At 50.2% G+C, this 26947-nt stretch overlaps 10 protein-coding genes across 10 annotated transcripts; 5 read left to right on the top strand and 5 right to left on the bottom strand.

Annotated features, from left to right (window-relative positions):
• Positions 1–1009: 1009 nt before the first annotated feature.
• On the bottom strand, positions 1010–3197 carry K444DRAFT_617314 (S-adenosyl-L-methionine-dependent methyltransferase). Its single transcript, XM_024881097.1, has 9 exons — positions 2839–3197; positions 2618–2792; positions 2548–2564; positions 2458–2498; positions 2347–2410; positions 2257–2297; positions 1987–2193; positions 1480–1899; positions 1010–1422 (listed from the first exon to the last, which is right to left on the bottom strand). The coding sequence occupies exons 1-9, from the start codon at positions 2890–2892 to the stop codon at positions 1365–1367; spliced, it is 1077 nt and encodes a 358-aa protein (XP_024731748.1). The 5' UTR covers positions 2893–3197; the 3' UTR covers positions 1010–1364.
• Positions 3198–4193: 996 nt separating this feature from the next.
• K444DRAFT_568711 (uncharacterized protein) lies at positions 4194–5877 on the bottom strand. The gene is made up of 4 exons (XM_024877209.1): positions 5563–5877; positions 5148–5493; positions 4561–5102; positions 4194–4506 (listed from the first exon to the last, which is right to left on the bottom strand). Exons 1-4 carry the CDS (start codon positions 5750–5752, stop codon positions 4349–4351), a joined length of 1236 nt encoding a protein of 411 aa, XP_024731747.1. The 5' UTR covers positions 5753–5877; the 3' UTR covers positions 4194–4348.
• A 168-nt stretch (positions 5878–6045) lies between these two features.
• On the top strand, positions 6046–6697 carry K444DRAFT_617310 (putative 60S ribosomal protein L43). The gene is made up of 3 exons (XM_024881096.1): positions 6046–6159; positions 6325–6489; positions 6588–6697. Exons 1-3 carry the CDS (start codon positions 6110–6112, stop codon positions 6649–6651), a joined length of 279 nt encoding a protein of 92 aa, XP_024731746.1. The 5' UTR covers positions 6046–6109; the 3' UTR covers positions 6652–6697.
• Positions 6698–7989: 1292 nt separating this feature from the next.
• K444DRAFT_645762 (uncharacterized protein) lies at positions 7990–10053 on the top strand (the record flags this gene model as incomplete). The annotated part of the gene is made up of 2 exons (XM_024885120.1): positions 7990–8269; positions 8492–10053. The coding sequence occupies 2 exons, from the start codon at positions 7990–7992 to the stop codon at positions 10051–10053; spliced, it is 1842 nt and encodes a 613-aa protein (XP_024731745.1).
• A 146-nt stretch (positions 10054–10199) lies between these two features.
• K444DRAFT_92097 (uncharacterized protein) lies at positions 10200–10768 on the bottom strand. The gene has a single exon (XM_024888807.1). The coding sequence runs from the start codon at positions 10638–10640 to the stop codon at positions 10347–10349; it is 294 nt and encodes a 97-aa protein (XP_024731744.1). The 5' UTR covers positions 10641–10768; the 3' UTR covers positions 10200–10346.
• Positions 10769–11123: 355 nt separating this feature from the next.
• K444DRAFT_633743 (uncharacterized protein) lies at positions 11124–12372 on the top strand (the record flags this gene model as incomplete). Its single annotated transcript, XM_024883655.1, has 3 exons — positions 11124–11169; positions 11224–12017; positions 12076–12372. 3 exons carry the CDS (start codon positions 11124–11126, stop codon positions 12370–12372), a joined length of 1137 nt encoding a protein of 378 aa, XP_024731743.1.
• A 3977-nt stretch (positions 12373–16349) lies between these two features.
• On the top strand, positions 16350–18225 carry K444DRAFT_596590 (uncharacterized protein). Its single transcript, XM_024878439.1, has 2 exons — positions 16350–16927; positions 16992–18225. Exons 1-2 carry the CDS (start codon positions 16437–16439, stop codon positions 17887–17889), a joined length of 1389 nt encoding a protein of 462 aa, XP_024731742.1. The 5' UTR covers positions 16350–16436; the 3' UTR covers positions 17890–18225.
• Positions 18000–19943, bottom strand: K444DRAFT_568697 (putative lectin family integral membrane protein). Its single transcript, XM_024877208.1, has 4 exons — positions 19494–19943; positions 19117–19435; positions 18313–19063; positions 18000–18256 (listed from the first exon to the last, which is right to left on the bottom strand). Exons 1-4 carry the CDS (start codon positions 19595–19597, stop codon positions 18117–18119), a joined length of 1314 nt encoding a protein of 437 aa, XP_024731741.1. The 5' UTR covers positions 19598–19943; the 3' UTR covers positions 18000–18116.
• A 146-nt stretch (positions 19944–20089) lies between these two features.
• Positions 20090–22004, top strand: K444DRAFT_655101 (glycosyltransferase family 57 protein). The gene is made up of 4 exons (XM_024885991.1): positions 20090–20210; positions 20257–20529; positions 20577–21070; positions 21119–22004. Exons 1-4 carry the CDS (start codon positions 20134–20136, stop codon positions 21778–21780), a joined length of 1506 nt encoding a protein of 501 aa, XP_024731740.1. The 5' UTR covers positions 20090–20133; the 3' UTR covers positions 21781–22004.
• Positions 22005–22957: 953 nt separating this feature from the next.
• Positions 22958–24608, bottom strand: K444DRAFT_617303 (heat shock protein 30). The gene is made up of 2 exons (XM_024881095.1): positions 23849–24608; positions 22958–23784 (listed from the first exon to the last, which is right to left on the bottom strand). Exons 1-2 carry the CDS (start codon positions 24166–24168, stop codon positions 23244–23246), a joined length of 861 nt encoding a protein of 286 aa, XP_024731739.1. The 5' UTR covers positions 24169–24608; the 3' UTR covers positions 22958–23243.
• Positions 24609–26947: the final 2339 nt, after the last annotated feature.

Below are 26947 nucleotides of genomic sequence, written 5' to 3'. Positions count from 1 at the left end.
ACTTACGGCCCATAACGCGCAAACACTTCCGGTATCACATACCGCGACCGGCGCTGCCAATCAATTGTCCACTGCGATGGATTAAAGAGATACCATTCCGTGAAAGGAAACTGCCACACATAAGGCCAGATATCGTTGGCTCCATAGACAACCCGTAGCTGATACCATAACGCAGCCCTGATCATCCGTTCCCCCAGGCAGGCCCCCAGAACTGGTGTCAAGTACGTCGATATATACATCGATCAAAGCCATAGCGGCGTTCCGCATTGTCTATAGTGCATATCGGCATCTTGGATTACGCTGCACATGGTAGGGCAAAACTGCGGCCGGGGCGGTCAATCTCAAACTCGCGCTTGCGGCCCGCCTACCAATGCGGATCCCAGTTCATATACTCAATTGGACTCTGGGTAGCTTCGCTACCAGCATGGGAGGCCCTACTACCTCCTTGGCCAAGCATTTGTTCTATGAATCATGGGCCAGAAAGGACGAGAATTAACGCGAAATTTTCGACCTTTTGGTCATAATGCCATTGTGAGGTAGGCTTCTATTAGGAGCAGTCGTGGATAGCTAGGAGTCAAGAAATTATTTCTAGTGAGTCGCCCGGAAGTTCAAGTTTCTAGGCAGGCTCGCCACAGGTTTGGACCTTGGCAAGAATTGGATCTTAAGGCTCAACATAATATGAGGGTGGAATGACTGATTTCGACTTCTGTCCCCGGGCCAGTCGATAATGTGTAAACAGGTGGTGCCTAGTACTACTCTGATCCCAACTGAGGGGGAGCGTTCAGTACCTATTGTAAAGCCCGTGAGCGAAGTACGGAGAAAGGAAGTGAGAGTGAGCCTTGACAGTCTTCTTTTTTTGCGATTGTTAAAAAGTAGTATTCTCTAGGAGGACAGAGGACGAAGAGAAAGAGCATCTGCTAACGTGGTTCCCTGTGTATGTGCAAGTCCGTGTAGAGTGGCATGCCTTCCGCTTCCTTCAATTTGTGCCACCTGAAGAAGCAATTTATACCTCTTATTCATGCACACCCTTTCCAATGTGGTCCCTCCGAATGAAGCGAGTCAAATTCGAAGGCAATGATTCGACATCCGGCAACTCTGCATTGGCGTTTAGCGGACATTCTGGAGTATGGATACACGGTATGGCTCGTAGTTTCTAAAAAGTGAAGTTTGAAGGAGGACGCACACTCGTTAACCGGCCTGTAGGATGGCCTGGATTACGCCCGAAAACACGCCAAAGCCTACTGTATCCTCTCTATAATATCTCAAATTATATCTGGCCTGCGAGTGTTCCTATGATCCTTATCGAAGATCCCTATCGAGTGGTGAGATTTCGCCATAATTCTGGAAAGCTTGGAACTGTTTGCCTATTTAAGCTGGCCCGCTTCTACACACCTCTCAGGTTTCTGGCCATAAACATGATATCTACACTATGTTAGCTGCTAAACATCCACCCAATACGCGCACGAAAGGACAACTCACATATCATGACACAACCCCTCCCTCGGATCCTGCACAGAAGCCCGACACTTCGCCACCAACACCAAAATCTCATCATTCTCCCACTCCATAACCGTCTTTAGCCTCCTCTCCGCAAAATCTCTCAACCCCGTATCAATCCTCAACTGATTCCACGCTCCCAGCTCCTTCTGCCTCTTATCCTTCGGCCACTTGCCAATCGGCACATTCGTTTTCTTCTCTATAATATTCACGAAGCCTGCTTCTTGCATCGCGGATTTTAAGCTGGGAGCAATGTCGAAGGCAAGCCCGGATTTCGCGTCTATGGCGGTGAAAATGCTGTACCACATTGCCCACGGGTGCGAGGCCGGGAAGGCGTAATGAGTTGAGCCGAGTTTTATGGCGGGCTCGGTGCAGTCTATCCAGCCGCCTGGTTCGAGGGCGCTGTTCCATCCTCAGCATCAGTCACTGTCTCCCCCTTAGAGTCCAAAGCACTTAAAGACGGGATGTGTTGATGATAGGAGTGCTTACGCATAAGCCTTCTTGAAGAAATCAACCCAGTTCGGTATCGTGCCAAGCAGTTCGCGTGTGTGTACCAGGTCATACGAATTCTCACGCCCGTACTCCTTGTTAAAGTCGTCTATTTCGAAGTGGCAGTTTGGTGGGACCCAAGAGGGCTGGATGGGGGAGAGGTCTGTTCCTGTAATAGTTGCTTCGGGGAATTCGTCGCCCATGGCTCTGCGTTGGATTAGTTTATGCTGTGTCAAGGAAATTTTGAGAAGGAAAAGGGAAGTTACGGACATGGCCCAGATTCCGGTGCCTGTTCCGAGGTCGAGAACCTTCTGCTATTTTGTCAATGATTGACGTTGAGTGGTGGGCTCATAGTTGTACCTTCGGAGGTTTAATTGGAGCTAGGTAGAACTGACCCTCGAGGAGCAGAGTCCAGAAGTGGTGACTGAGTTGTGTAAGATGTCGTCTTTGTTAATTCTGGAAATCATATACCTTAGATCCTGCTGGTCTTTAGCAGCCTCGTCGTTTGGTCCCTAGAAATTATCAAATGGGATCAAGACTGTTCCAATCGTAGTGAAATACCCAATGTTCCGTCGAACCTAGCAGGCATGTTAGCTCCAACTCGGAGGAGAAGAAGGCAAGGTAGGTTTACCGTAAGAATGATACGTCCTCCCATTCTCTTTGCGATAATTCAGAATCGATGAAGGTAAGGTGCTGGCCCGTCTCACCCTTGTTGGCCCCGGATAGCCAGAATCGGCATCCTCAGCCTCAGCGTTATAGAATTCTAAAGGAGCCGCGACAGGAGCAGTTGGGTCAAGCGTGGGGGCCTGGCTCTATTAGCAGGGAAGTTCCTCGGAATTTGATGTGGCTGACAGAATAGGCTGGAGCCTCGTCGGCCGCTACTAATGGTGCTCCAGTTTCTGCCATCGCAACAGACTCGAACTTGTTTCTTCAAGCTTAGATGAAGAGAAAGTAAAGGAGGGACTGTCCTGCAGTGCAGCGAAGGTAAGCTTGAAAGTCAAAGTGCGGCCACGTCTGAAGTGGGGTATTTGGGCCCCTCTATGCAAAACAAGGCCATGCTCTTTCATGTACGAGTGACCACTCGCAACCCATGCTGTGCCTGCCGAGACTCGTTCCCTGGGAATATCCGCCATTGAAAAAACCAATTAAAATGCCAGCGTGTTGATTTTGGCAATGATGGTGGCTGGAGGCGCACGGCTGAGAGCGCCTCGTGTGGTGTATCCTGGAGGGGACGATTTTTATGGCGGTGGTTTGGAGAGGCACACCTCGCTTAGGAGGCCTGCGACGTTAAAAAAACAAATTCTAAGGACGTATGCTATCTATGGCTTAATTACTAAATTTTAGCGGACTCCCGACCCCGCTACTACCGCCTCCCTATATCCGTATTATACCCTCGCACGCTGCTAAATATTATGTTTACTTACTTATATATTTATATACTTTATTATATATTTATCTTTATTATTAAAATTAATAATAAGTAATATAAAGGAAAATAAGCTAAATAAAGGCAAGAGTAAAAGCATATTAAAACTTATTAACTAAGTCTTACAGTTACAGTAGTTTATATGCCATAAGAGTATGGACTGAAATTTAGCAATTAAGCTATATAGTTATAGCGAGCGTACTTGGTGAATTTGTCTTATTGGGGTAAGATTACCAAGCAAATTGCCTTACCGCCACAATAATCGTACCCATTACCCCACATCATCCCCGTCATATCGGAATGAGTGAAATGCGGGGCGAGGCCAAGCCCAGATCGCTGAATTTCCTATTCACGATAACCACAATTCCTGATCACTCGATCATATTTCGCCAGAGGGCTTCTGGTCAGATATGCGCGGCATCGAATGAAGCCTGCGCGATGCGGGGTTGTCTCGTCTCGTTGAGGTTATTCGTGGAACACAACAAGGGACACACCGAAATCAACAACGGGGATGCCTGCCAGCATACGGAACTCTCCGCATGGTGTGCCGTGGGGGGCTTGTGCTTGCATTGGACGAAGGATACAGGGCTGATCCCTTCCCTGGCCAACGGCGGCAAAAGCGGCTAGTAGAGTCGGTACTTAACTCGAGTGACCTTGTTCTGAATATGGAGAAGGAGGGGTATGCATGAAGGCTTACTTGAATGAAAATCATATTGGACCTTAGATGATATCTGGAATGAAATACTTTCAAACATTTAGGAGTCAGAACGGGATAAGTTTTGCGCTTGGCATCGACGCAGCCCATGGCTGGAGGGGATTTGACCCGTCAATTTGATCAGATGTGCGTAACTCTACTTCCAACTACCAACATACGTACTCAAACATCTGACTCTCCTGTCATCCGAAAATTTACACAGAAATGCTTCTGATTGCCAATCAATTCTCAAAGAACTTTGTCTCGAACTTGAATCCAGCCCCATCGAGTCGATCAATAAACTTCTGGCCCAAGCATGCAGGAGTGTAAATCCCACCAGAAAGTTTGTGATTATCTAACAGAATCGAGACCGCCGCCTGTGATAGCGAGAGAGCCGTGACTACGCAGGTTAACCTTGCACAGGGCCCCTAGAAATTTAGAAATGAAGACTTACAATCATACAAATTACCCTCATACCGAGCCGTGCAAAAAGCCCGAGGAGGTTTCGGGATCTTCACATCCGGCGTTGCAATGCCCCTATATTCGACTCTATCATTCTTGGACTCCTCTTTGGTAGGGCCGTCGCCGGGCTTGTAAACATAGCTTCTCGCCATCTTTCTGACGAAAGGAATGGCGATCATGAGACCTCCGAACACTAATGTGAAATGCGTGATGACGGCCGTGAGGTAGTTGCGAGACTTCAGGAATTCGCTGAACCGGAAGTTGGGGCCGTAGAAATCGGCCCCGCCCAAGAGACCCCAGGAGCGCTGGACGATTGGTATGTCTGAAACTCGTCCCATGGATGTTGTCAGGATTCCGAGATCTGGGACGACACGGACTCCGAAGATTTTGGTGATCATCGAATTCGGATCGCGGGTCTTTGGGCCTGGGATGGGAGATATGGTGTAAGGCACTTGGGCCGCTTCTAGTTCCTTGAAGCTGTAGTTGTCGAAGAGAGTGAAGATTGTGTTCAGGGTTCCGCCAGAAGGTTTCGCACTGTAGAATGAATAGTTGGGCTTCGAAATTAGGAAGGGAGCTTACTTTATTTCGTGAACAGATACAATAGCCTCAGCTGTTGGTGCAGAGAATCGGTTCCGAATCATGTTAACCAGCGTCCACGTGACCAGATCCGCTGGTGCTGAATCAATGCCAATTTGGGGGACCATGATGGCTCCTGTTGCTTGGGCTGTCTTCTCATATTTCTCGATCATGTTCTTGACATAGAGTACTTCGCCAGTGACGTCGAGATAGTGGGTGCCATTCTCTGCACACGCCTTGAAGGCATGTTCTCCGTAGATGCAATATGGACCGACAGTTGATATGAAGAGCTTTGCCTTCTTGGCCAATGCGCTCAACTCTGCATCTTCCAGATTGCAGACTTCAATGGCTATGGAAAGTTAGTTTCGACGTTCGATCACGTGTATGGCCGATACTTCCAATTCAGGGGCAAACTGACCGGGCTGCACTCTGTCGGGGTTGAGAACTGTGCATTCAGCAGCAACAGCTTCCAATTTGCTTTCTGAACGTCCAGCAAGAGCCCATTTCAAATCCGTAGGCAGTTCAGTGGCGATATGTTCTGCTGTAAGTTTCCCAGTGTAACCTGTGGCACCAAAGACTACGATGTCGTATTGCCGAGATGCTGACATGTTTGGCTGTGTTCTAATGGGCCAAAGAAAAATAAAGGTGACTTGAAATATCTCAATTAAACAGACAGAATAAATTCATTTAATGATGATGGCATGATTAAGAATGAGGAGACGGTTCAACGGATGCCTCACATGTCGTCCTTGACACTCGGCCGACAAGAATCAATCGACGCTTCAGGGGTACGGGCTACAAATGCGGTTAGATCGCCCGTCTCTAAATCACGTGAAATTTGGTGCCTGATGAGCCCAGGCATGTAGGGCAAGTCGCTTAGCCCACTCAGAAATATCGTCAAAAATCAACATCGTCGAAAGAACTTCCAACCTCAATCACCGTTCATCAGCGCAACCTCAGCCAAGATGACGAAGCGAACCAAAAAGGTCGGAGTTACCGGCAAGTACGGTACAAGGTACGCGTTTGCTCCCTTCCAGCGCGCTCGAATGTCGAGGGGCGGCCTCCAGACGGCAATTCGCCATATCTTCACCCTAAGGAGCCATCGACGTCCGCACGACGCGTATCGGCTTGAGGATGGAATCAGAGCGCATGGCTGACAGGTTTTTCTCTCAAATTATAGATATGGTGCATCGCTGCGAAAGCAAGTCAAGAAGATGGAAATCACACAACACGCCAAATACGTCTGCACCTTCTGCGGAAAGACGACCGTCAAGAGACACTCTGTGGGAATCTGGAACTGCAAGGCATGCAACAAGACTGTCGCTGGAGGAGCATACACCGTATCGTACGTCTACAATCATCTGCTGGGTCTGGGTTGATAAAGGAGCACTGAACTTGATCTGGCACCTTAATTTCGACACATACGCTAATAATTACCTGCAGAACGCCCGCCGCCGCTGCCATGCGATCGACTCTCCGAAGATTGAGGGAAATTGCTGAGGTTTAGATGGGTTGGGATGGATGTGTTATGGTTGGCATTGCTGGTGTCTGGGAACGGTCGGCTCTCACGCGGAGCACGAGCTTCGACGTCGCTTTCGATGAGGACCTGAATAAAGCAATTCACAAATCACGCCCTTTCCCCTCCTTACGTGCCTATATCGCGATCGTCCGATTCGTTCCAAATATTTCGTGAAACATGAGAGCTGTTGGTGATTGGGTATTTGAGGCATCTAATTGAATTTTGATAGGCAACAGCAGGACTTCCACCGAGCATCGAAGCAGCCGAGATCTCCCGGCAATTTACAAGTCGTCCAAACTCTTTTTGGGCTTCACGCTGGAAGAGGTAGGGCCAAAATTCCGAGCGCCGACTTCGATAAATCTCTCCACCTAATGCAATTTACAGGGGGAGCGGCGCCTCTGTCGAAAGTGAGGCTCGCATTTTAATGGCCAACGCAATCGAGTTACGACCCGGAGGCGTCGCTTCTGCCATCTTGCAGGCACCCTGGAAGGCAGGGCGAGTCGTTGCCTCCCTGGTTGCCTTATCCGCACGGGCTATTTAAGAGGAGGCTGGCCCCGCTGTTAAGTTTGATTTCTTTCCTTCTCTTGGTGACTCACTTTCGCAACTAGTGATCCTGCCTTGATATCAAATGGGCACCCTGGCCTGAATTTGGAAGGTAGGCCACATGACTGGTTCATCGAGGGCTGATATAAAAGCCCTCCACGCCTCTTATTACACCTGCAACCGGATCCAACAAGGACAACTGCTCAGAGAAACGTGGTCATTGGCGAGTCAGCAAGCCAGGCACCGTCATCCATGACGCTTGACTGTCATACGCTGCAGTCACGTTGCCATAAGAGAGTCTCACACAGGGACAAACCTCACCGCACACCAACATTGCGGATAGATAAATTTTTTGTCACAGCGGCCAAGCACCCACCACCGGCTCAACACGATCCACCTTCCTGAGCCCATAGGGAGCAGACCACATTCCGAATTTTCGGGGAGGGTGGTTTGACCGCTTTCCACCTCACTCGAGCGGGGCAGAAGCACAAGAGGTGTCCGCGCTGCTGATTGGCTCGGGCCACTCAACCACGCTAAGGTTTAGCGACTGCTAACTCAGCTCAGGCTGCGCCTGCCAGGTCCTCTCTCACTCACACCTTCTCAATCATCCAAACCTCGCTTTGCTCGCAGTCGTCCAGCACCAACACCACCTCCTCCAAAACTTTGAGCTCCAACACCGCCCCAAACACCCGCGCTGCTCGACAATTCCTCTTTCTTCGCAAACCACGTCTATGACTTCCTCCCCAATCATCCACGACCAGTTTCGTAAATTCCTTTGTCAGCATGGCTGACCAGTGTATTGTCTGTCTGGAGGACCTGGATGTCGTTCCGGACCCCAGCGTCCACCATGCTCTTCGAGATGCGGGAGCAGTGGCGGCACCGACCGAAGACCTGCCAACGCCCCATCCCAGCACAACCGCGACCCCACAACCTATTGCTCTCATCAAACCCTGCAATCATGTTTTGCACGATGAATGTTTGAGGGAATGGTCGCAGAAAGCAAATAGCTGCCCTATTTGTCGCCACGCATTCAATGTCGTCGAGGTACTCGACAAGGTTGGAGGTACGTTCCCCCCTTTCCCTTACCTTACAACCATTTCTTCTCATCATCGCATACGCTGCAACCTGTTTCCGGGACTTCGAGTGAATCGTGCGGGTCATTTTTGTTCTTTATGACCCAAAAACTCCACTCCCCAGAGCGGAGTTATTCCCGGACACAAGTCACCCCTCAGAGGGGCAGCTTCATAAATACAGAATAATTCAGCTTGCTAATTCTTTTCGCCAGGCACCGTCGTATCCGAATACCAAGTCGAAGACAAGAAACAAGTTGCCGAATTCGACCCAAATGCTTGGATCGAGGACGAATTTGAAGAGGAAGAGTCCCGACCCTGTCCCATCTGTGGCGACGCCGATCACGAAGAGATCCTCCTCCTCTGCGATGCATGCGATGCCCCATACCATACACACTGCGTTGGTCTCGATCGTGTCCCTGCTGGACACTGGTTTTGCATGGAATGTGCAGATGATGGAGCATATGCTCGACTTGCAGACGCTGCAAATGCCCCCAATCGCCCAGAACCGATGTCAGGCAGATTGGCACCTAGGACACAAGCCAGCGTTCGCCGTACTCGACAAAGATTGAGGAATGATCACTGGTACGGGGCTTGGAGTATTTTCAGCAGTCGAGTCCACGACGTCGCCGGATTGGACCTCGACTTTTCAGACGATGACCAATCTATGGTCAGCTACAGGCGATCGCAGCGCCGAGTTGCAGAGGACACAAGAAGATTCAACGAGTGGCAACGGCGATTGAATATTGCTGGGCGCCAGGGAGCTCGCGATGTGTTTCGCGCTGCGGCACCGCCGAGACTTCGTGACCGAACCCCACCAACTCCAGTTGAATCAGTGGAGGAAACTAAGGCTTGGGGTGCATTTGAAAAGGCAAAGGAGATGGATACTGCGTCTCCCAAAAGCCGAAAAAGAAAGTCTCGGTCGGCCACCGGCTCGCCTGCTGAGAAGTCACCTCCCAGAGAACCCGAGCGCAAGCTGAAGCGACCGAGGACCCGCAGAATATTGGACCAGCCAGCATCATCGTCTTCCGCATCGCCAGTCATCACAAGCTCAAGCCGGCAACCTAATGGCCGTGACCGCCCATCATCCCCAACCTCTCGCATACTCAATGACGCGAATGGAGAACCATCCTTCTTGTCGTCGCTCCTCAAGGAAGTCGAAATGGCCACGACGTCAGATGATGACACTGCAAGGTCTGCCTTCAGCGCAACCACAGTCTCAGGACCCAACCGAGTCACCAGCCCATCCCTCGACTACTCATCTCCTGCTGCATCGCCAGCTTCCTCCTCCTCGTATCCTACACCTCGAGCCATGTCAATCACCCCGCCGCCACACATCACCAAGCGACCTGGTTCGCCTCTTCCACTTACATCTCGGGTCGAACCTATCTTCCCGCCTGCAGATTACTCCCCAAATCGCTCTCCGCCAGAAGCCAATCACGACCGGTCCTCCCCCATCACTGAACTTCGTCAACCACGACCGAGAAGACAAAGACCTGTAGCACTACCACGCTCGCAAGACACTTCACCTGTACGTGCAACCATGTCTATTGAAGCCAAGGAAGGCATCAATAAGATCGTCAAATCTGCTTTGGCACCCCATTGGAAGTCCGCCGAAATCACCAAAGAACAATATGCCGAAATCAACCGCGATGTTTCACGAAAGTTGTACGAGCTTCTCGTCGATCGCAATATATCCGACGAACGAGAGAAATGGGCATGTGAGAAGATTGCTACGGCCGAAGTAGCAACTGCTGTAAAATCACTGATGGCTTGAAAGAGATAGCGACGATATAATGCATTTATGACACTCGGCGAACACGGACGGTTCATTCATTTCGGGGGCTCCTGGCGCAAAGAACTCAGATACCCGGTATACGCATTCAATTGGTTTTGGGGGATCACCGGTGTTACGCATGTAAGATGGCTTGAGTGCTGGAGATAGCAGTCTCTGGGACTGGATATTGAAGGACCAACTGCGGCGTTACTTTTGCTGGGATTTATGTTCGCCTGGCATTTGCAAGATCCTGCTTGCTTGCATGGTCTTGCAATATGATTTTGATAGAGAAATCAATTCAGAGAGATTATACCATACAACTTGTGATTGAAGTAAGTGAAGTGAAATATAATCCCATTATGATGCAACAAAAATTGAGAAGAGAAAGTGGAGATTACATATGCTGCTCGGAAGGGCAGCACGCCGCTTAGCGCATGCTCCGTACTTGAGCCTGGATAGGTCGAAGGAGGGCAATTAACAAGTCGAGATGCAAGAAGATGTTCGAGTAAAACATCTTCGGGCATGTCTCCTGCCCTCGTGCTGCGCAGAATCCAATGCCAATACGCTCCCATCAGAGCACAGAGCATCAGCTCTCAGCGCCACCTGCGATCAATCTCCTCGCCTTCCTTCCATCAACCTCGCCCTCGCCCCCATAGTCCCCAACCCTACCCTCCACCTCATCCACTTCACGCGTCTACAACAAATGACGATGGAAAGAGGAATGTTAACAGAAGCTATCTAACAGTTCCCGTAAGACGTAGGTACCGCTAGCGAAAATAAGCCTGGATAGATCACTCTAGGCACCGATAAATGATCAGAACGTTCTGGGGTGAAACGGGGCCTGATGATAAGGATTTGGTGTCTTGGTGAAGATCCAAAAGCTTTTCGCGTGAGAAATTTCGAGGTGGGCGAGAGCGCGCTAGCGTGGCGGGCTGTGATTGGTTGGATGTTGGAGGTCAAGTTATGTCAGCAGCTGGAAATTATTTTGGGGAGCACCGGACGAGACGAGAGGTTTAGAGAGATCCAGAGAGGAATTGAAGAAGAGGGAATAGGGAAGCTTGAAGAACAAGATGACGGCAAGCAGTAGAGGGAGCAGAGCTGCTGCTTCTGTTCTCCGTGAGTGTCCCATCCCCATATTGACCAAAAGAACATTACTCACAAGAAACAAAGGATCAACCTCCTCCCGACCAAGACAACCCATCTGCGCATCATGCTCCCACTTCCAGCCCTCAAGACGGACATACGCCGTCGCAGCAGCATCCCTCAAGACCCTTGACAACACGCCTAACTCCGAACCTCCTCAAGTCAAAGCAACACCCCCCGTCACAGCCTCAACACCGCACTACACAACGAAAGCCGGCATCCTGCTCACCCGCCCACCGCTCCTTACTCCTCCGTTGACATCGTTTGAGAAGGCGTATTTCTTCTACCAGAAACGATTAAATGAACGGCTCGCTTTGCCGTTCACGAGATACTTTTATTTCAAGAAAGGCACGCCCGCCGACACGGACTGGAAGATCAAAGCTCGAGAACGGAACGGTGTTGCGGCGCGGGAGCTGGGAGGATATAGAGCGTATGGCGAGGAGGCGTGGAATGACGAGTTGCTCGTTAATGACCTCGAGCAAGAGAGCGGGGAAGGGGAGGGCAAAAGTAAAGGGAAAGGGTTAGGCAAGATGGGCCTCGCAGAGCCGAGACACGTTGTTGATAGTCTGGTGAAAGAGGCGCGGGTTCGAGCGATAGAAGGGAAAGATGGCGCGGCCGTGGAGGTGCAGGAGGGAGATGAGGTGCATGTTGATACGAATGTTGACCAGCCGCTGAAGCGCTGGACGGACGCGGATCGCAAGCGGGATGTGAGGAGGCTGGATAGGCAGCTGGCGCGGACGCTCTACTTACTTGTCAAGAGGGAGGGAGGAGGGTGGGGGTTTCCGGCTGGTGAGCTTGTTGGGAGGGAGAATTTACATCAGGTTTGTTATATGCCTCTTCTTTCCAAGATGCAGAGATGGCGGGGCTAATGGGATGCAGGGCGCGGAACGAATACTCGTCCAGACTGCGGGTGTCAACATGAATACCTGGATCGTTGGACATGTCCCAGTCGGGCACCATATCATCAATCCACGCTTCCATCCCGAATCGGGAGACCTCGAGAAGCAGGGAACCAGAACGTTCTTCATGAAAGGACGGATCATGGCTGGACAGGCGAATCTGGAGGGGAATATGTTTGGACTGAGCGATTTCAAGTGGTTGACGAAGCAGGAGGTGCAGAAGCATGTTGCTGATAAGTACTGGAGTTATGTGAAGAATATGATGGCTGATAGATGAGCCGAGAGGGAAGCGAGGCTTGTATAAATAAAAGGGAGCGGGTATAGCATACTGAACGGTGGGCATTGTATTGTAGGTAGAATGTATCAACTCCGTTGGAACATTGAGTCTCCAACTTCTTCATTGAGTCGATGTTCTTTCCGGATTTGAGTTGGTTATGATTATGTGCAACGTTCGGATCATTCGTGACTTTCTCTTTTGCAATGTAATCTTACCATTGCCTCCAAGTTGGTTGAGCAGTTATTAAATCCAATTTTTCAAAGCTTATCCTTCACTTATTCATTTGCAATATACGGTACTCCCCGGTTCAATCATTGACCCTTTGTAAATATATTGTACCAACACTTCAAACTTCATAGTATCATATATATCAATTTGCATTGTACCACAATTCAAATAAACTTTCCTCTATTGTCTATGACTATGAGCCTTCTCTGCCATCATCAGACTAGACGAAGGCTATGCAATCCACTCCGTATCACCAGTAACGCCACGCCTGAATGCACCACGCCAGTCATGAACCATCAAAATCCTCAGTCGTCCTCCCCATCGCCCTCCTCACCTTCCTCAGCAATATCGGGACTCGCCAGGTCGCAGACTCCCCCCTGAACAGAGTTAACACGAAGCTTGTTGATATAGACATCCCAGAAACGGTCGTCTATGTCGGGAATCCATTGCTGCACCTTCGGTTCGGTGGCAGCGAGAGCGGCCTCTTCATCGGTGTCGCTGATGATGGTAGCTTTGGGGTTGAGCTGTGTTGCGTGGTAGGAAGGGGGTAGGCTATCCTGCATGGTCATTGAGCCCAGGTCCGTGTCTAGGAGGTGTTGAGGCTGTATGTACTTGGGGGCCAGTGCGGGAGCGGGAGAGGGGGCCTTGACGGGGACTTCTGTGTTGGGGGACTTGATGGGGATAGCGAAGGAAGGGAGTGCGGCGAGGGAGTTGGCCGGCTTAGCAGTCATAGCAGACATGGAATTCATAGCGACCGTGAGAGCCTTGGGATCGGCGAGTGCGCCGCCGCCGAGACTGGTGTCCATGGTATTGCTTTGTTTCTTGAAGGATGTGCCTCCTCCGAGGTGGGAATTGGTAGTATTAATTTGCTTTTTGGCGAGTGCGGAATGAGAGCCATTGTTGTGACGGCCAACGCGACGAGTATTGATATTTTGGATCTTCTTCGGCGAGGCAGAACGAGGCTTGAGAGCTGCACCGCCGCCCGTAGAGGAGTCGGACTCATCATCAGAAGGAAAGTTCAATCCACCCGAGTAATGGACCACAGTGGATTCAACGTCGAAAGAAGAGTTGCCGTCGAAATCATCGTCGTCCGAAGAGATTGATGGCTCGTAAGCGGAGTACAACTTAGCAGACAACTTGACGAAGAGTTCGGCTGTCATCCAGGAGTCGAAACCAGCTTCGTGCTCCTTTCCATACGCAGCGCCGTAGGCCGTATGCTCTTCGTGCAGAACGATGAGCGGGACATGGACTTTCTTGAAGGGGTCCAAGAGGTCCTTCAAGTTTGCTCGAGGATTCATGGCGTCGGTGTTGTGGGTCGCCAGGTATTTAGTATCGATTACCACGGGGAAGTGTTCATGGACCATCTGTTGAAAGTGACCAACTTTTGCTGGAGGAGCACCAATGAAGGTCTTGTAGATAAATCCCAGATCCATTAATAAATTATGGCCCACAATGACGTGCTTCTTGCGCATTAAAGTTGAAATGATCTGAGCAAGCTCCTTCTTGATGGCCGGTAGTTGATCTTTGGGGTTGTCACTAGTCTTGCTCGCGAACCAGTCAGGATCGATATCGGAGAGATCACCACCAACCAAAGCCTCGAAGATCCATCTCAAGCCTGTGGTTTGTGAGAAGCAGATACCAATACTGGGAGAGACTACATACCTTTTTGCTTCGCAATCTGGTCGTTGAATCCACGGAGCTTCCTAAGTTGATACTGCAAAATGTTAGAAATGCTTTGGGGACTTGTTCTTGATGATCGGAATGCGTTACCTGCGCTTCCTTCTCGTCGTCGACTTCCGTAATTTGCATGAATGTCCCGTCCTTGCGGGCCTGGGCTTGAAGTGTGGGGAACTCATTTCGTACCAGCTGATAGACCAGACGGCGCTGGAAGCCATTCAGAGCCACGAGATTACCGTCCGGGTGGCTGATATTGACGAAGTCAGCCTTGGGCTGCTGAGGGTCAGCAAGGATTTTCATTGTTGAAGTACAAGGACAAACCTTTCGGGTCTTGTGCCACATAGTGATCGTTCGACGGATACCGCGATAGAAATCCAGCGTAGCGCTGTCATCCGAGGCGATTGTGATATTCTCCATCTTTGCCTTCTTATCGGCTCGCTGGTTGAACTCCTCGCGACATTCATATTCCTCATCACGAGACATATATGGAACTCCATCGCTGAAGACCTTGCCGAAACTGAAGTTGTTTTTAGTAAGAAAATCACATGCGCTACTTGAGAATGAGAACACGCGATCGAGTTTCAGATCAACACCCTCGGCAGACTTTGGGCTGACGTAGAAGTTGTAAGGGCGGGCCAGGTAATACTCTGTGAGAGAAGTGTCAGCGTTCGAGTTAAACAATGGTGACCAAGTCAGCACATCAGACGGAACTCCACAAAGGAAGACCAGCGAAGAAAGAACATCAGCGAAAACAATTCTCTGTCCATCCGGAGGCACTGTTGACAAGTCGAGATGGATACCACTGAAAGTGGATTCTCATTGTGGAGATTCTCATCCGTGGTGTGTTCCACCCAGCTGATGATGGACAGGCACAGTCAATGGAGGGGACATTTGGGGGACAGCTTACCTTTTTCTCGATCCTCTTCAACACAAGTAAGACCCATCTGGAGAATCTGGAACGTCTCCGCTGCGCTCTTAATCTCGTCGTATTGTTGTTGGAGCGTAGCTTTGCCAACATCATATGTGCGGTCACCTGGTTTGGGTCTCGTCGAAATTCCACTCATCTCGAGATCGAACGTAACAAAGCTGGCATTTGCAATGCTCCGCAAGATCCCCAGCAACTTCTTCCGGTATTGGGAATGGTCGATATCCATCGCTGCGAGGTGGTGGTGGTGTTGGTGATGTCACAAGTCTGTTGTTGTCGAAGTTAGCAAAGGGACGATGCAAAATCGAAAGTGAAGGGGTTTTGGTGAAGATGCGACAAGACGACAGGTCAAGAACTTCCTTTGTGTGTTGGTCTCGTCGCAATTCGCAAGTTCAAAATTGTGTCTTGGGGTTGCGGACGGAAATAAGACTTACATTTGTTGAAGTTGGATGGTTGAGGGAAGGAAGCAAATTGGGTTCAAGAGATCTGAAGAGCTTTTGCTGTGCACTGAGCGCGGAGCTAAGCCCAACGAGGACGAGAGACAATCACCTTAACTCCAATCCTCTGAAATAATGTCGACTTGCAATAAAAATTGGCAAGATGCAGCTGGTTCTTGGCGGAAGGCAAAGGAGAAAAGGAAATAGTCCACGGACGGTGCCCAACTATCTATCAATAACCAGACGAGCTACTCTCATCCTATCCCTCTTACAAAGGAGATGAGAAAGAAGATTACAACTTCGACCACGCAAGACTTTCAGCAATAGTGCACTTTGACATCAGGTGAAAACTTCACCCAAAGTACAGCAACGAACAAGGCAACAAGCAAGCTGGACGAGAACCAGCGGACCTTAAATCACGGAAGTACAGCAGCACTCGCACCGTTTGCACTCCTCCTTAGCCATCAGTTTCCTTGTTGTCAAGTGATGTGTCTGTCCATCTGTTTGGTGTTGATGATAGTTTGTTCAGCCTCGCCCGCCTTGCATGATCAACAACACTTTGCACAACTGCCATTAGCTTGAACTGCGACTCCCTGTTGTTTGCATAAGGTTCTACGCTAGGCACGTAGTGACGATCGTTCAGCCAATCGGCGGGTTACAAGCTATGTGCCGAGGTCCTCAACATCGAGTCCGTGACTTTCACATTCGCGAGATCACGAAACTCCATTCCAGCTCTTCAGCGCCCCCCTTTCCTTTCTTCCTTCTCTTCAATTCTGGCAGCAAGGTCACGATCAGCCATGACTTCCAACGGCTCCATCGCGACGACGCTTGCTCCAACACGGGAGACGCTCTCCTCATCACAACTCCTCTCCTCCTCGATATCGTCCCTCAACTCCTCCTCGACGCGGCAGGCCTCCTCCCAGATCTCCAAAATCTACAGACAAGCATCAACACTCTTCCTGACGCGTCGCCTCCCCGAATCCCTCTCTACCATCCTCCCCGTCATCACCCCACCTCCTGCCGACGACACGAACTCACATGCTGCCCCCGAGCCCGCGCCCATTGCACGAGCAAGCCGCAACACAAGAATAAAGGTGTGGAGTCTGTACCTGACAATCCTGAATGCAGTCGTCGAGCTGGATCCAGACGAGGGGAAGCAGGCGTTTGGGAGCAAGGAGTGGAGGGGGCTGGTGAGCAAGGTGCGAGATGGGGATGTCTGGGAGGAGGTCGTCAAGAATGGATACGGAGGGGTCGAAGGGGACGTGGATTCTGATGTTGTGATAAATCTGTATTCCTCCCTTCTTTCTCTCCCTCACCCCTATCTCTATACACTAAACTGACAATGGCACCAGAGCAACACTCCTCCTCGCCCACGCCCGCACCCAAAAGACCAACCAACAGCGCCTAGAAAACTACCTCGCCAGCTCCACAACCCCAAACCTAGACATCTCCTCCCGTCTGCAAACTCCTACCTCCCCCTATCCACGATCCCGGGGCGCCAGTCCAGTCAAAGGCTCTGGCACAGACACACCACGAGACCTCAACGCGCGCGTCAAGATCTTGGAACTCTACACATTACACGTTTTACTAAGGAACAACGAGTGGGACTACGCTCGAGACTTTATCACTATTTCCTCAGTGCTGGATGAGGAGAGGAGGGAAGCATTTTTACAGGCCTTGCAGAGTTTACAGGAAGAGCAGCAAGAGAACGAGAGGAGGGAGAAAGAGGAGAAAAGGTATCAAGAGGAGCAGCTAAAGAAAGACATCGAGGATGCACGAAGACGTCGGATAGAGAATGAGGAGCGGGAGAAGCGGATAGAGGAGGAGAGGAAGAAGGAGAGGGTGGGAGGGAGTGAGGTCGATTATGGCGTTGAGAACTCGCCGCCCAGGCCGGGGAGCAGCAAATCGCGGTCGAGTGTGAAAGGTGGTTCAGCCAAAGGGAGCAGATCAATGCCTTCATCTTCGCCAACAGCGAGGTGTTCTGTCCCAGCGAAGAATATCAAGATCCCGTCGAGCTTAATGACCAGGGCTAGCAACGTAGTCATGAATTTGAGGAAGTTGGTGGAGAGTATGGCAGGAGGGTTTAAGACAAGACCGATGCTTCTGATGCAGATGCTTGCGTTTGTGGTGGGGGTCTTGGTACTGTTGTCCAGGAGAGAGGTCAAGGAGAGGGTGAAGATGATATTGGGGAAGGGGTGGTTGAAGGTCCGCCAGACGGCGGGAATGGGCGTTAAGGTTAGCTATATTTAATGACTCGATTGTACGATATTATTCCGTCTTGTATATAAAAGCATGGTACGGTGTTTTGGTCTATTCATCCAAATGGCTTTTTGAAATCATCACAGTGGCATGACATACGTGCAATGGCATATCTTGATTCATTTGTTCGCTTCATCGCTCCGTGCCTCGGTATCAACATGCAGAACTCCGTTACCCATGATCCACATTTCCCTTTCCCATTCTCTTTCGTCTGGTCCTCACAAGTATTTCTTGGGCGCATTCGCTTTTCGTCTCTTGTACACCAGGTAACACAGCACCAACAACCCGTTGCTGCCTAGAACCACGAGCACGAACTTCCCTAGTCCTGTGCCCATGCTCGCTATTGTGCTTAACATAGCTGGAATCCTGTTAGCCATTTTCCCACCAGCTAGTAGAGCAAATGAAGATACTTACTACTATGCGTACTCCTAACTTCCCCTCTCAACCCGGCCACATGCCTGTCCAACGCATTATGCAAATCACTCTTCGTCTGCCTAACATCCGCCTGCACCTCCTCGATCTTCTTCGCCAACCTCTCGATCCGATCAAGCGTGTTGTCCATGCGTACAATATGCCCCATCATCTCCTCTTGTCTGACTTGCGCTTGCTGGGAGTGCAGATCGCTCGTCTTGTGCACGGCGTTGATGTTCCGCATCAGGGACTGCAGTCTGTTATGCAAATCTGAGAATTGCTCAGCCGAGCTTTGATACTGGGAGGCGGGGGCGTCAGGAGGGTCGGAGAAAAGGTTGTCGTTTGGTGAGGTGCCTGCGTTCTTAGCTTCATTTGGGGTTGGGATCTGGTTTGTAGCTGGAGGAGGCGACATCCCGGCGTTCTGGACACCGGCATTGGGGTCTTGGATGTCGGGCGTGTGAGACTCGGTCGTAGTGACAAACTTGAAGACTTCGAAGGAATCAGGGTTCTCTGCGCTGGCGGCTGTGATGCCGAAGTTGTAGCCAAGGGGGAGCTTGATCTTGCTGGATTCGAAGCAGAGATTTCCGTCGACCTCGACACGGAACATGTTGTCTGAGTGCTTGAGCATGATTCGTGAGGGACGCCCGAGGTTGCGGAAGGAGTAGTCGCAGTGCCCAAACGCCAGGGAGTCGACGCTGTGGTGGTGACTGTAGTCTGTTGTTCCGTCGTTGAGGAAGCCTCTTATGAAGCCAGCCTGGTTCTTGAGTTAGCATTCCTCTTGGACTTGGGGAGGGGAAGGAAGCTTACGGATCCAGCGTACTGGTCAATAACCAGTGCTAAACCATCGAAGCGTCCAACTGTGTATATGCTGCTCGTCCCCATATCGTTCTGCCCGTTCTTCGCGTACCATACCTGCAGATTCCCTCCTCCTCTCTCTGGGCCCGTTGCCCGGAAATCCACATCTACCGCCCAATTCGAGTGCAGCAGAGGCTTTTCTGTCCATATGGCCCCGCGCACATTCCCTGGGTAGGGAGGCGTAAGGACCAGCTTGTCTTTCAGGATATCCGGGGCGTTGGGTTTGCCAAGGAGATGCCAGTTAGGAACGGCGCGTAAGTTGGGAGAGATGCTGTTCAAAGGTCAATCAACTGGGAAAAGAGAAGGAATAGTTGAAGGGAGGAACTTACTTGCCATTATGCCCAAAGCTTAAGTCGTTACTGAGGTAGGAAGCTTGCGCATAAGCAAAGAAGATAGTAGCAGCAAATGACGAAAAAGGCGCCGTCCAATACATCTTGCTCTCTCTTAATCCCTGGACCAAAAGAGAAGGAATCCCTGAAGCTCAGCAGAAATCAAGACGAAAGACAGAGAAGCAAAATTCTTTTCATGGGTGAAGCTTTTTCGAGGGGTATTTGCTTGCTAAGTGCCGTCTTCTGTACCTCGCCGGCTGTTCTTGAGGACAGCTTGCAGCGACACTCTCGCAATATCACCCACGCAATATATCACAACCGTGGCAAGTATCAGTTTCGCGAGCGGCCGTCCCAATGCCGTGATCGAGGGCCCGATCTCGAGCGTGAACTTGTGCGAGACGAAGTGCTTGACTACGATTTCAGAGGGTACGAAGGCAGCGTCCATAGCAGGCTGGGAGTATTTACAGGAGGGAAGCTGTGGCGGTGGGCCAATGAGGCGCTTGCAGCCCCTGTCTCTGGTGCAAGGCTACGCGGCGCGGCGCAGCTAGCTGGGGGTGGAATTTAGAGGCCAGACGCGTGGGCGGAACGAGATGCATCTCCCCTAACATCAAGAGAAAAGACAGCAGGAGGAGATGTCTCAATGGCAGACCTGTATCCCTCGATAGCCCAATGTGCGATCGTGGCCACTGCCTTCAAAGTGCTGCTCTTCCCAGCCTAGTACGTTTTCTTCCCGCGCGAATTGATCAACATCTGATGAAAGAAGCAAATCCACAGATTTCGAAGTCCATAGGAATTGGCTGGCTATCACGAACAGCTTGCCAATTCAAGAATGGTACTTCGAAAAGACTTCGGAATGGACACTCGATTACCCGCCGTTCTTTGCGTACTTCGAATGGTTCCTCTCGCAGTTCGCAAAGGCGATGGATCCGGCGATGTTAAGGGTGTATAATTTGGAATACGAGAGCTGGCAGACGGTATACTTCCAGAGAGCGAGTGTGATAGCCACCGAGCTGGTTCTGGTGTATGCGCTGCACCTGTAAGTCGTGTCTGTAGTATTCAAGGCCATCTCGCTGATTCCCAAAGCTTCGTTCAATCTGCCCCGCCAGCCTTCAAACGTCCCTCCCACGCCGCTGCCCTCTCGATCCTCCTCTCCCCAGGTCTCTTGATCATCGACCACATCCATTTCCAATACAATGGCTTTATGTACGGTCTACTGATTCTTTCTCTCGTCCTAGCGAGGGATAAATCGGCTCGCTTGGCCAGTGGACTACTCTTCGCCGCTCTTCTCTGCTTCAAGCACATCTACCTCTATCTAGCCCCGGCATACTTCGTCTACCTCCTTCGCGCATATTGCTTAGGGCACAAATCAATCTTTCAAGTCAGATTTGGGAACGCTGTGAAGCTCGGGACTGGGATAATCGCCATTTTTGGAGCAGCCTTCGGACCATTTGCATTCTGGGGACAAATACCTCAGTTGTTGAGCAGACTGTTCCCCTTCTCTCGTGGTCTTTGTCACGCATACTGGGCCCCTAACATCTGGGCGATCTACTCTTTCACAGATCGCCTTTTAATATTCAGTAGATTCCCCTTCCCTCCTTTCTGACACCTTCTGACAATCATCCAAGTTGCGCCCCGCCTCAACCTTCCCGTCAATGAGGAAGCGCTCACAAGTGTAACCCGCGGCCTCGTCGGAGACACCTCCTTCGCAGTCCTGCCCGAAGTAACAGCAAGAACAACTTTCGCTTTAACCCTCCTCTTCCAAATAATCCCACTACTAAAGCTCTTTTTCGACCCAACCTGGGAGACATTCATCGGCTCTGTCACCCTCTGCGGCTACGCATCCTTCCTCTTCGGCTGGCATGTCCACGAGAAAGCTATCCTGCTCGTCATCATTCCATTCTCGCTCATCGCACTCAAAGACCGCCGATACCTAGGCGCTTTCCGCCCGCTCGCGGTTGCTGGCCATGTCTCGCTCTTCCCTCTTCTGTTTACGGCAGCCGAGTTTCCTATCAAAACAGTGTACACAATTTTTTGGCTCGTGGGGTTCTTGTTAGCCTTTGATCGCCTGGCGCCAGCGAGCAATAAACCGAGGGTGTTCCTGCTGGATCGCTTTAGCACGTTGTATATTGCGGTCAGCATCCCGTTGATTGTGTATTGTAGTCTGTTACATGGAGTTATCTGGGGCAGCAGGCTAGAATTTCTCCCGTTGATGTTTATGAGTAGTTATTCGGCGGTTGGAGTTGTTGGAAGCTGGGTGGGGTTCTTGGTGGTTTTCTTTACAAGTTGATGGACTGCGTGAGATTGAAAGCGACGTGTGTGTTGCTCGAATGATACCCTTCATGTGTTCGCTTTACTTGTCCTTGCATTGTGAAAACCCCTTGCCCTGCTATGGCCTGCTATCGATACCTCGCCTTAGTGGTCGTATCCTAGCCACATATTTGTCGTCTTTTCTGAGCAGGAAATCCTGTCCGAATTGACCGAGGCAGAGCAAATCGGGCTGGCGGTGCCAAGTAGCCCTGCGCCCGACTTCACATAGGTAAATCTTGTTGTTCTCTCCAAAATTACAACAGCCAACTCAATGGAGCAATAAGTGCAGCTACCTGGGCTGTCTTTCGGGCTTCACAGGCTCAAAACATGTAACGCAGGAAAACCAAACTGCTCGGAGAAAGAGTATCTTTCGGACGTACTTCCCACTCTCCAGGGAAGAGCCTACACTCCTTTGCTGCTGGCCACACAATGGCACCTCCGCAAAGCTTATCAGCTGCCATCTCCCACGTTCTTGTCATCTTCGCCTTGATTCTTCCCGAAGCCTACGCCGGTGGCACAGTCTCCCTCACCAAAGCACCTGCCTTTTTCTACCGTGCGACTTTATGTGCAGGCCTGCATCAATTGTGGCGAATACTGGCTTCTCAATTGTCCCGATGGAAGCAATGGAGCACGCCATCGTAGTTGTAGTAAGTATCATGGCATCGAAATCAGATTCGTCGACACTGACGACAAGCATGAGTGAGTGGCCTCTGAAAATGATGGTCGTGCTAGTGCGCGCTGCTCTGGTGCTCAGCGGTGCGGACTTGCTTTGGACATGAGTATGAATGTGCTGACGCAAACATAAGCAATTACTTCCTCTGTGACTCCAATCTCGTCTTTTGCAATTCATTCAACGCTGGCAGTACCGGGGTCAGGAGCTGGGACTTTCTGCAACTGGAGGGAGTGGGGGCGGCATCGGTGGATTGTCATCAAGCGAGAAGATCACAATTGGTTGTAGCATTATAGGAGTCGTACTTGCATTCCTTGCACTCTTCGTGGGGTGAAGATGGTGACACCGCTGGGAGATATTTCATCAATGATATTGCCTAGTTGCCAACAAATACAATATGTTATCCCGTAAAGTTCTAACAATAACTTCTTTTAAACCCAAATCTCATGACTTTTGACGGACAACTTCGACATGCTTCTGTTATGGGTGTAAATAAACTTATATCAGGATCTGGGATATCAGGACTTTTTTCATGCACGCAATACCAAGATTTCAAGTGTTGGATCAATTTGATTTTTTCAAAGATCTAAACGAATGGGTATTGTGCGTCGAACTAGATACATGTATTAGATGAGATATTAAACATTAAGTCTCGGCCAGCCGCCATCCTCATTATCCAGACTCCTCGCTCTTACTCCCCACTTTTCATTAACAAGCGATCTGCCTCTGTCCACTGAACCAAGCGGTTCCCCCTTTCACGCCCCTCAGGAACCCTAAACCGTCTGCTCATCAGCAGCAACGGGAGCCGGAGCCGCCTTCTCGTGCTCAACGAGATCGGGACCCTGGGCAACACGCCCATATTGCGTGAAGTAGAGATTCATCTTGCGGTAATCCCATCTTGAGCTCAGCACAATAATGCCAAATGCCAACACGGGAACAAGAAGCACATCGAGGATGCCGAAGAAGACAAATCCATCAGTAACCGTAATCTTATTTCCGCCGTCATCAAGACCATAGGCGATGGGGTACAGGAGCCAGAGGAAGACGGCCCAGCCAGCGAGCATCGTGTAGTGGCGATGGACCTCCAGACGCTTGGCCGTGATAAGGCCGGTGCCAAAGAGGGAGGCGGCGAGGAGGAAGTAGGCGACTATGCCGTAGGCGAAAAAGCCCCATTTATAGTTCGTCGCGGTCATGGCGCCGGAAAGCCAGGACGCAACCCAGGTCCAGCTAAGAGCGACATTGAAGGCGATGGTTGCCCAGCTGACGCCGGAGATAAGGCCCAGGGCAATGACCAAAGGGGTCCAGCCCACAAACCTTTAACAGGACATCATCAACATGCTGCTGTAAGGTGGAAATAGGAAGGGGGAGAAGAGCATACCAGTTGATATACTTGGGATAAAAGATCTCCCGGAATCCAGGCGAGGAGAGGTTGTCAGAAATATGGACGGCAACAATACCGAGATCAGAAGCCATAGCGAAGTATGCGATAGCACCGGTGAACAGAGAGATCGTGAACAGGTAATGGAAGATCCTTTCACCGCTCTTGGCGAAGTATGTCAGGCCGACGACGACGAGGAAGGAAAACGAATAGATGGCACACACAGCCCAGAGCCAGTCTGAACCCCCAACAGTGAGGTGTCGGTTGCCGACTGGAGGATTGATGTTCAGAGCATCATTGCTGCGAGTGAAGAGACTCATCTTGATTGGTTCTTCGCGTTGTGTAGGCTGAGTAAGTATGTGATACAATTTTAGGAGAGGGTTGTGATCTCTGAACACGTAAGGAGGGGAAAGGCTGCAATTATATAATTTCCACCAGATGGGAAAATGGCCGAGTATTGGTGGGCATCACATAATGAATCATCGGAATTCGGCATCTGGGAGACAGGCAAGCCTTGCCGGGAAAAACTCTTGACTGGCTTACTTTGCATTTGGCCCTCGAGACACAGCGAATCTCAATGATTGGAAACCACAGAACTTCCTGGGCGAGTTTCATGCTGGGGAGCTCCACAATCAGACGATGAAGGGCGGTAGCTGTGGCATGTGGGAACATGTGATGAAGCTATTCAGGAAATCATGGCGGCCAATCTGCCTCCGCGTTGAACGGCACTGAAGCACAATTCGTCGGAAGCGACGGTGAGATGCTGGTAAGATGATCTGAAAAATTCTTTCTTGATCTCTGAGGTTCTTGGGGCTGGGTCTCCGAGCTTTCCGAACCCTCTCTGTGGGCACGGGATCGCAAAATCAAGCCACGAGGGAAGTTGATTGGCATTAGCTTAGATGCCGGCATAAACGCGAGCAAGCATTACTAATGCCGTCCAAGGGTTTCTGAGCATATTGCAACCTCGTTCGAGGGTTCGCAGTATCTGCGGCGGCTCTCATTCGATGCAACGCGACGATCAACAAGTAGGAATAAATGCTCCGGTTCTTCCGGCACTTCACTTGATGCCCTGTCTCTGTGTATGCAGTGTGACGAGGTCGAGGGAGTAGCGAGAGGTTACACAGAAACCTTCTGATTGCCTCGTGTCGATGGAGCACGAAAATGTGGTGATTGTGGCGAACACCTTTCTCATCGATCGGCAATTGAAGTATCGAAATTAGGCGGTGTTACCAACTGTATTACGCAAAAGGGTTTCGTGAATTGGAGATGGATGATCTGTCAGATGGAAATTCCATCTCGTAAGGGGAATGATCGAAGGTACATTGCAGTGGATGATATTCTCGATGCGAAAGAAGTGCACATTTCATGTTCGGCAGCCTCAAGCGTGATGGAGTATACCGATATCACCAGTTTTCAGTGACTTTTGAGGACACCGAATTCTCGCCCCACCACCACCACCCCCGTGACCCAAGCTGCAAGATTACCCCGCCAAGTGCTGACCGAACCTAACCGAGACAAAAAGGGGGACCGTGCGATCACATAACAACAGAAATTTAGACCTGGTGGACCGAGGGTCTAGAACCCCGGTAAGACGTTACGTGAAACCTCGATGTGAGGATACCGAAATTGTCCCCAAAAACTAAGGATATACCGAGGTATCCTTATAACGAGGTGTGGCACACAGCAAAATCAATCCCTGCGGGGCTAGCAGATGTATCCTTATATCGAGTATCCTTATATCGAGTATCCTTATATTGAGTATCCTTATAGCGAGGTTCCACTGTACTGCCCATGGCCGCTTTCCCTTCCAATACTAACAAGACTCTTTCCTCTTCGGACACCGCTGAGAAGCTGGAATACGCGAAGAGCGCGAAAGCATGACCTATCATCATTCAACTTTCACATTCCTAACGTTCTTCGCATAAATCCCCTGTCTCCTCAAATGCCACTTTTATAAGAGCAGCCAGCTCTCAGCTCTCGCGCATATCATACCGATCTCAAACCCTCCGTCTAATCAATCAAATCTGTGGACCAACTCCGAGCCAGGACTTCGGACTCCCAGAATAAATGATTTAGTTAAGTCGACTTTTACGGCGCCGCGCCCCGAGGTTGCTGGAAGGACTTCGCCATTTTTTTAAAATTCTGTGCCGTAGTCTTCAAGCTCCAACTCGCACTTAATATCGTATTTCTTTAATCGCTTTCCCAAGAAACGGGGTGCTCGACAGAACTCACCTCGCGCGTTCTCTTTTATAGGGAGGTCTTTATTTGGATATGAGTAAGGGGCGCGAAAATTCTCTTTGCTGAGATATGATAGTACCCCCAAGGGTCATTATCTCATCCGGAGTCTTCCAAGCTTTGTGGTCCATTCCTAGGTGAGCTTGGATTTGTAGACAACGAAGTTGTATGTTTAACAGAGGAAAGTAATGCGGAACTGCCGTTTTCTTCTATCTCACTCAACGAGGATCTTTTCGATTGGCATTAGACCTGCAAAAGCACTCCTTCCTCCCACCTGTTTAACACATTTCAGATCCTCAGCTGCCGCGGGTAACAGAAATCATAGAGTTCATTCCGGTTCTTTTGGGAGAGTCTATAAGCATGATAATACCGGTAGCTGGAAAGACTAATGCAGTTAAGGTTTTGATGCTCGTCAACGGTGTAGTCTACACTTGGAATATGGAGGTGGCGCACGGTGGCGATAGCAAAGGGCAATTACTTGGCAGCGGGGTGCTCAGAATCGGGGAGTGTAACCGGTGAACACGTGTAGCGCACCGCGCAACGTTTCGAATCACTCTATATCCTTTGAAATTGCACATAAGACTCTTCAAGCGAGAATCACTTGCAATTAAGTCATGAAAAAAAGTCGATCAAGAAGTTGGAGATTGGAGGTCCTCATTTAGAATGCCAAGCTGTTTTGACTCACTTTATGTTATCTGACATGGCAACTTCGCCGTTTCTTTGCCTTAGCGTGTAAGTACTCTCCTCACTGCAATTCTATTAGATCACGAGTGGATATGAAGTTACAGTTGGCTCCTTGTCTATCCGACAAGTCCATTTACCCTCTTTACTAGAATACTCTCACAACACGAGTTTGCAGATACA

The sequence above is a fragment of the Hyaloscypha bicolor genome, assembly GCF_002865645.1.
Source record: "Hyaloscypha bicolor E unplaced genomic scaffold K444scaffold_126, whole genome shotgun sequence".
NCBI lineage: Eukaryota > Fungi > Ascomycota > Leotiomycetes > Helotiales > Hyaloscyphaceae > Hyaloscypha > Hyaloscypha bicolor.
This window is presented reverse-complemented; position numbering and strand designations above follow the sequence as displayed.

Bases quoted from the DNA above. Each gene is read 5' to 3' on its own strand.
- K444DRAFT_568697 (XM_024877208.1), bottom strand. From the start codon at position 19,597: ATGTATTGGACGGCGCCTTTTTCGTCATTTGCTGCTACTATCTTCTTT. The intron at 19,436-19,493 runs GTAAGTTCCTCC...ACCTTTGAACAG, and splicing joins AGCTTTGGGCATAATGGCAA to CATCTCTCCCAACTTACGCG. The intron at 18,257-18,312 runs GTAAGTATCTTC...ACAGGATTCCAG, and splicing joins AGTTAGGAGTACGCATAGTA to CTATGTTAAGCACAATAGCG.
- K444DRAFT_596590 (XM_024878439.1), top strand. From the start codon at position 16,437: ATGACTTCCAACGGCTCCATCGCGACGACGCTTGCTCCAACACGGGAG. The intron at 16,928-16,991 runs GTATTCCTCCCT...CAATGGCACCAG, and splicing joins TCTGATGTTGTGATAAATCT to AGCAACACTCCTCCTCGCCC.
- K444DRAFT_617314 (XM_024881097.1), bottom strand. From the start codon at position 2,892: ATGGCAGAAACTGGAGCACCATTAGTAGCGGCCGACGAGGCTCCAGCC. The intron at 2,298-2,346 runs GTACAACTATGA...ACAAAATAGCAG, and splicing joins CTCCAATTAAACCTCCGAAG to AAGGTTCTCGACCTCGGAAC. The intron at 2,194-2,256 runs GTCCGTAACTTC...AATCCAACGCAG, and splicing joins GGCACCGGAATCTGGGCCAT to AGCCATGGGCGACGAATTCC.
- K444DRAFT_655101 (XM_024885991.1), top strand. From the start codon at position 20,134: ATGGCAGACCTGTATCCCTCGATAGCCCAATGTGCGATCGTGGCCACT. The intron at 20,211-20,256 runs GTACGTTTTCTT...TGATGAAAGAAG, and splicing joins GTGCTGCTCTTCCCAGCCTA to CAAATCCACAGATTTCGAAG. The intron at 20,530-20,576 runs GTAAGTCGTGTC...TGATTCCCAAAG, and splicing joins CTGGTGTATGCGCTGCACCT to CTTCGTTCAATCTGCCCCGC.
- K444DRAFT_617310 (XM_024881096.1), top strand. From the start codon at position 6,110: ATGACGAAGCGAACCAAAAAGGTCGGAGTTACCGGCAAGTACGGTACA. The intron at 6,160-6,324 runs GTACGCGTTTGC...CTCAAATTATAG, and splicing joins ACCGGCAAGTACGGTACAAG to ATATGGTGCATCGCTGCGAA. The intron at 6,490-6,587 runs GTACGTCTACAA...AATTACCTGCAG, and splicing joins GGAGGAGCATACACCGTATC to AACGCCCGCCGCCGCTGCCA.
- K444DRAFT_568711 (XM_024877209.1), bottom strand. From the start codon at position 5,752: ATGTCAGCATCTCGGCAATACGACATCGTAGTCTTTGGTGCCACAGGT. The intron at 5,494-5,562 runs GTCAGTTTGCCC...AACTTTCCATAG, and splicing joins CCCCGACAGAGTGCAGCCCG to CCATTGAAGTCTGCAATCTG. The intron at 4,507-4,560 runs GTAAGTCTTCAT...TAACCTGCGTAG, and splicing joins TGAGGGTAATTTGTATGATT to TCACGGCTCTCTCGCTATCA.
- K444DRAFT_617303 (XM_024881095.1), bottom strand. From the start codon at position 24,168: ATGAGTCTCTTCACTCGCAGCAATGATGCTCTGAACATCAATCCTCCA. The intron at 23,785-23,848 runs GTATGCTCTTCT...GTCCTGTTAAAG, and splicing joins TATCCCAAGTATATCAACTG to GTTTGTGGGCTGGACCCCTT.
- K444DRAFT_92097 (XM_024888807.1), bottom strand. From the start codon at position 10,640: ATGCTCTGTGCTCTGATGGGAGCGTATTGGCATTGGATTCTGCGCAGC.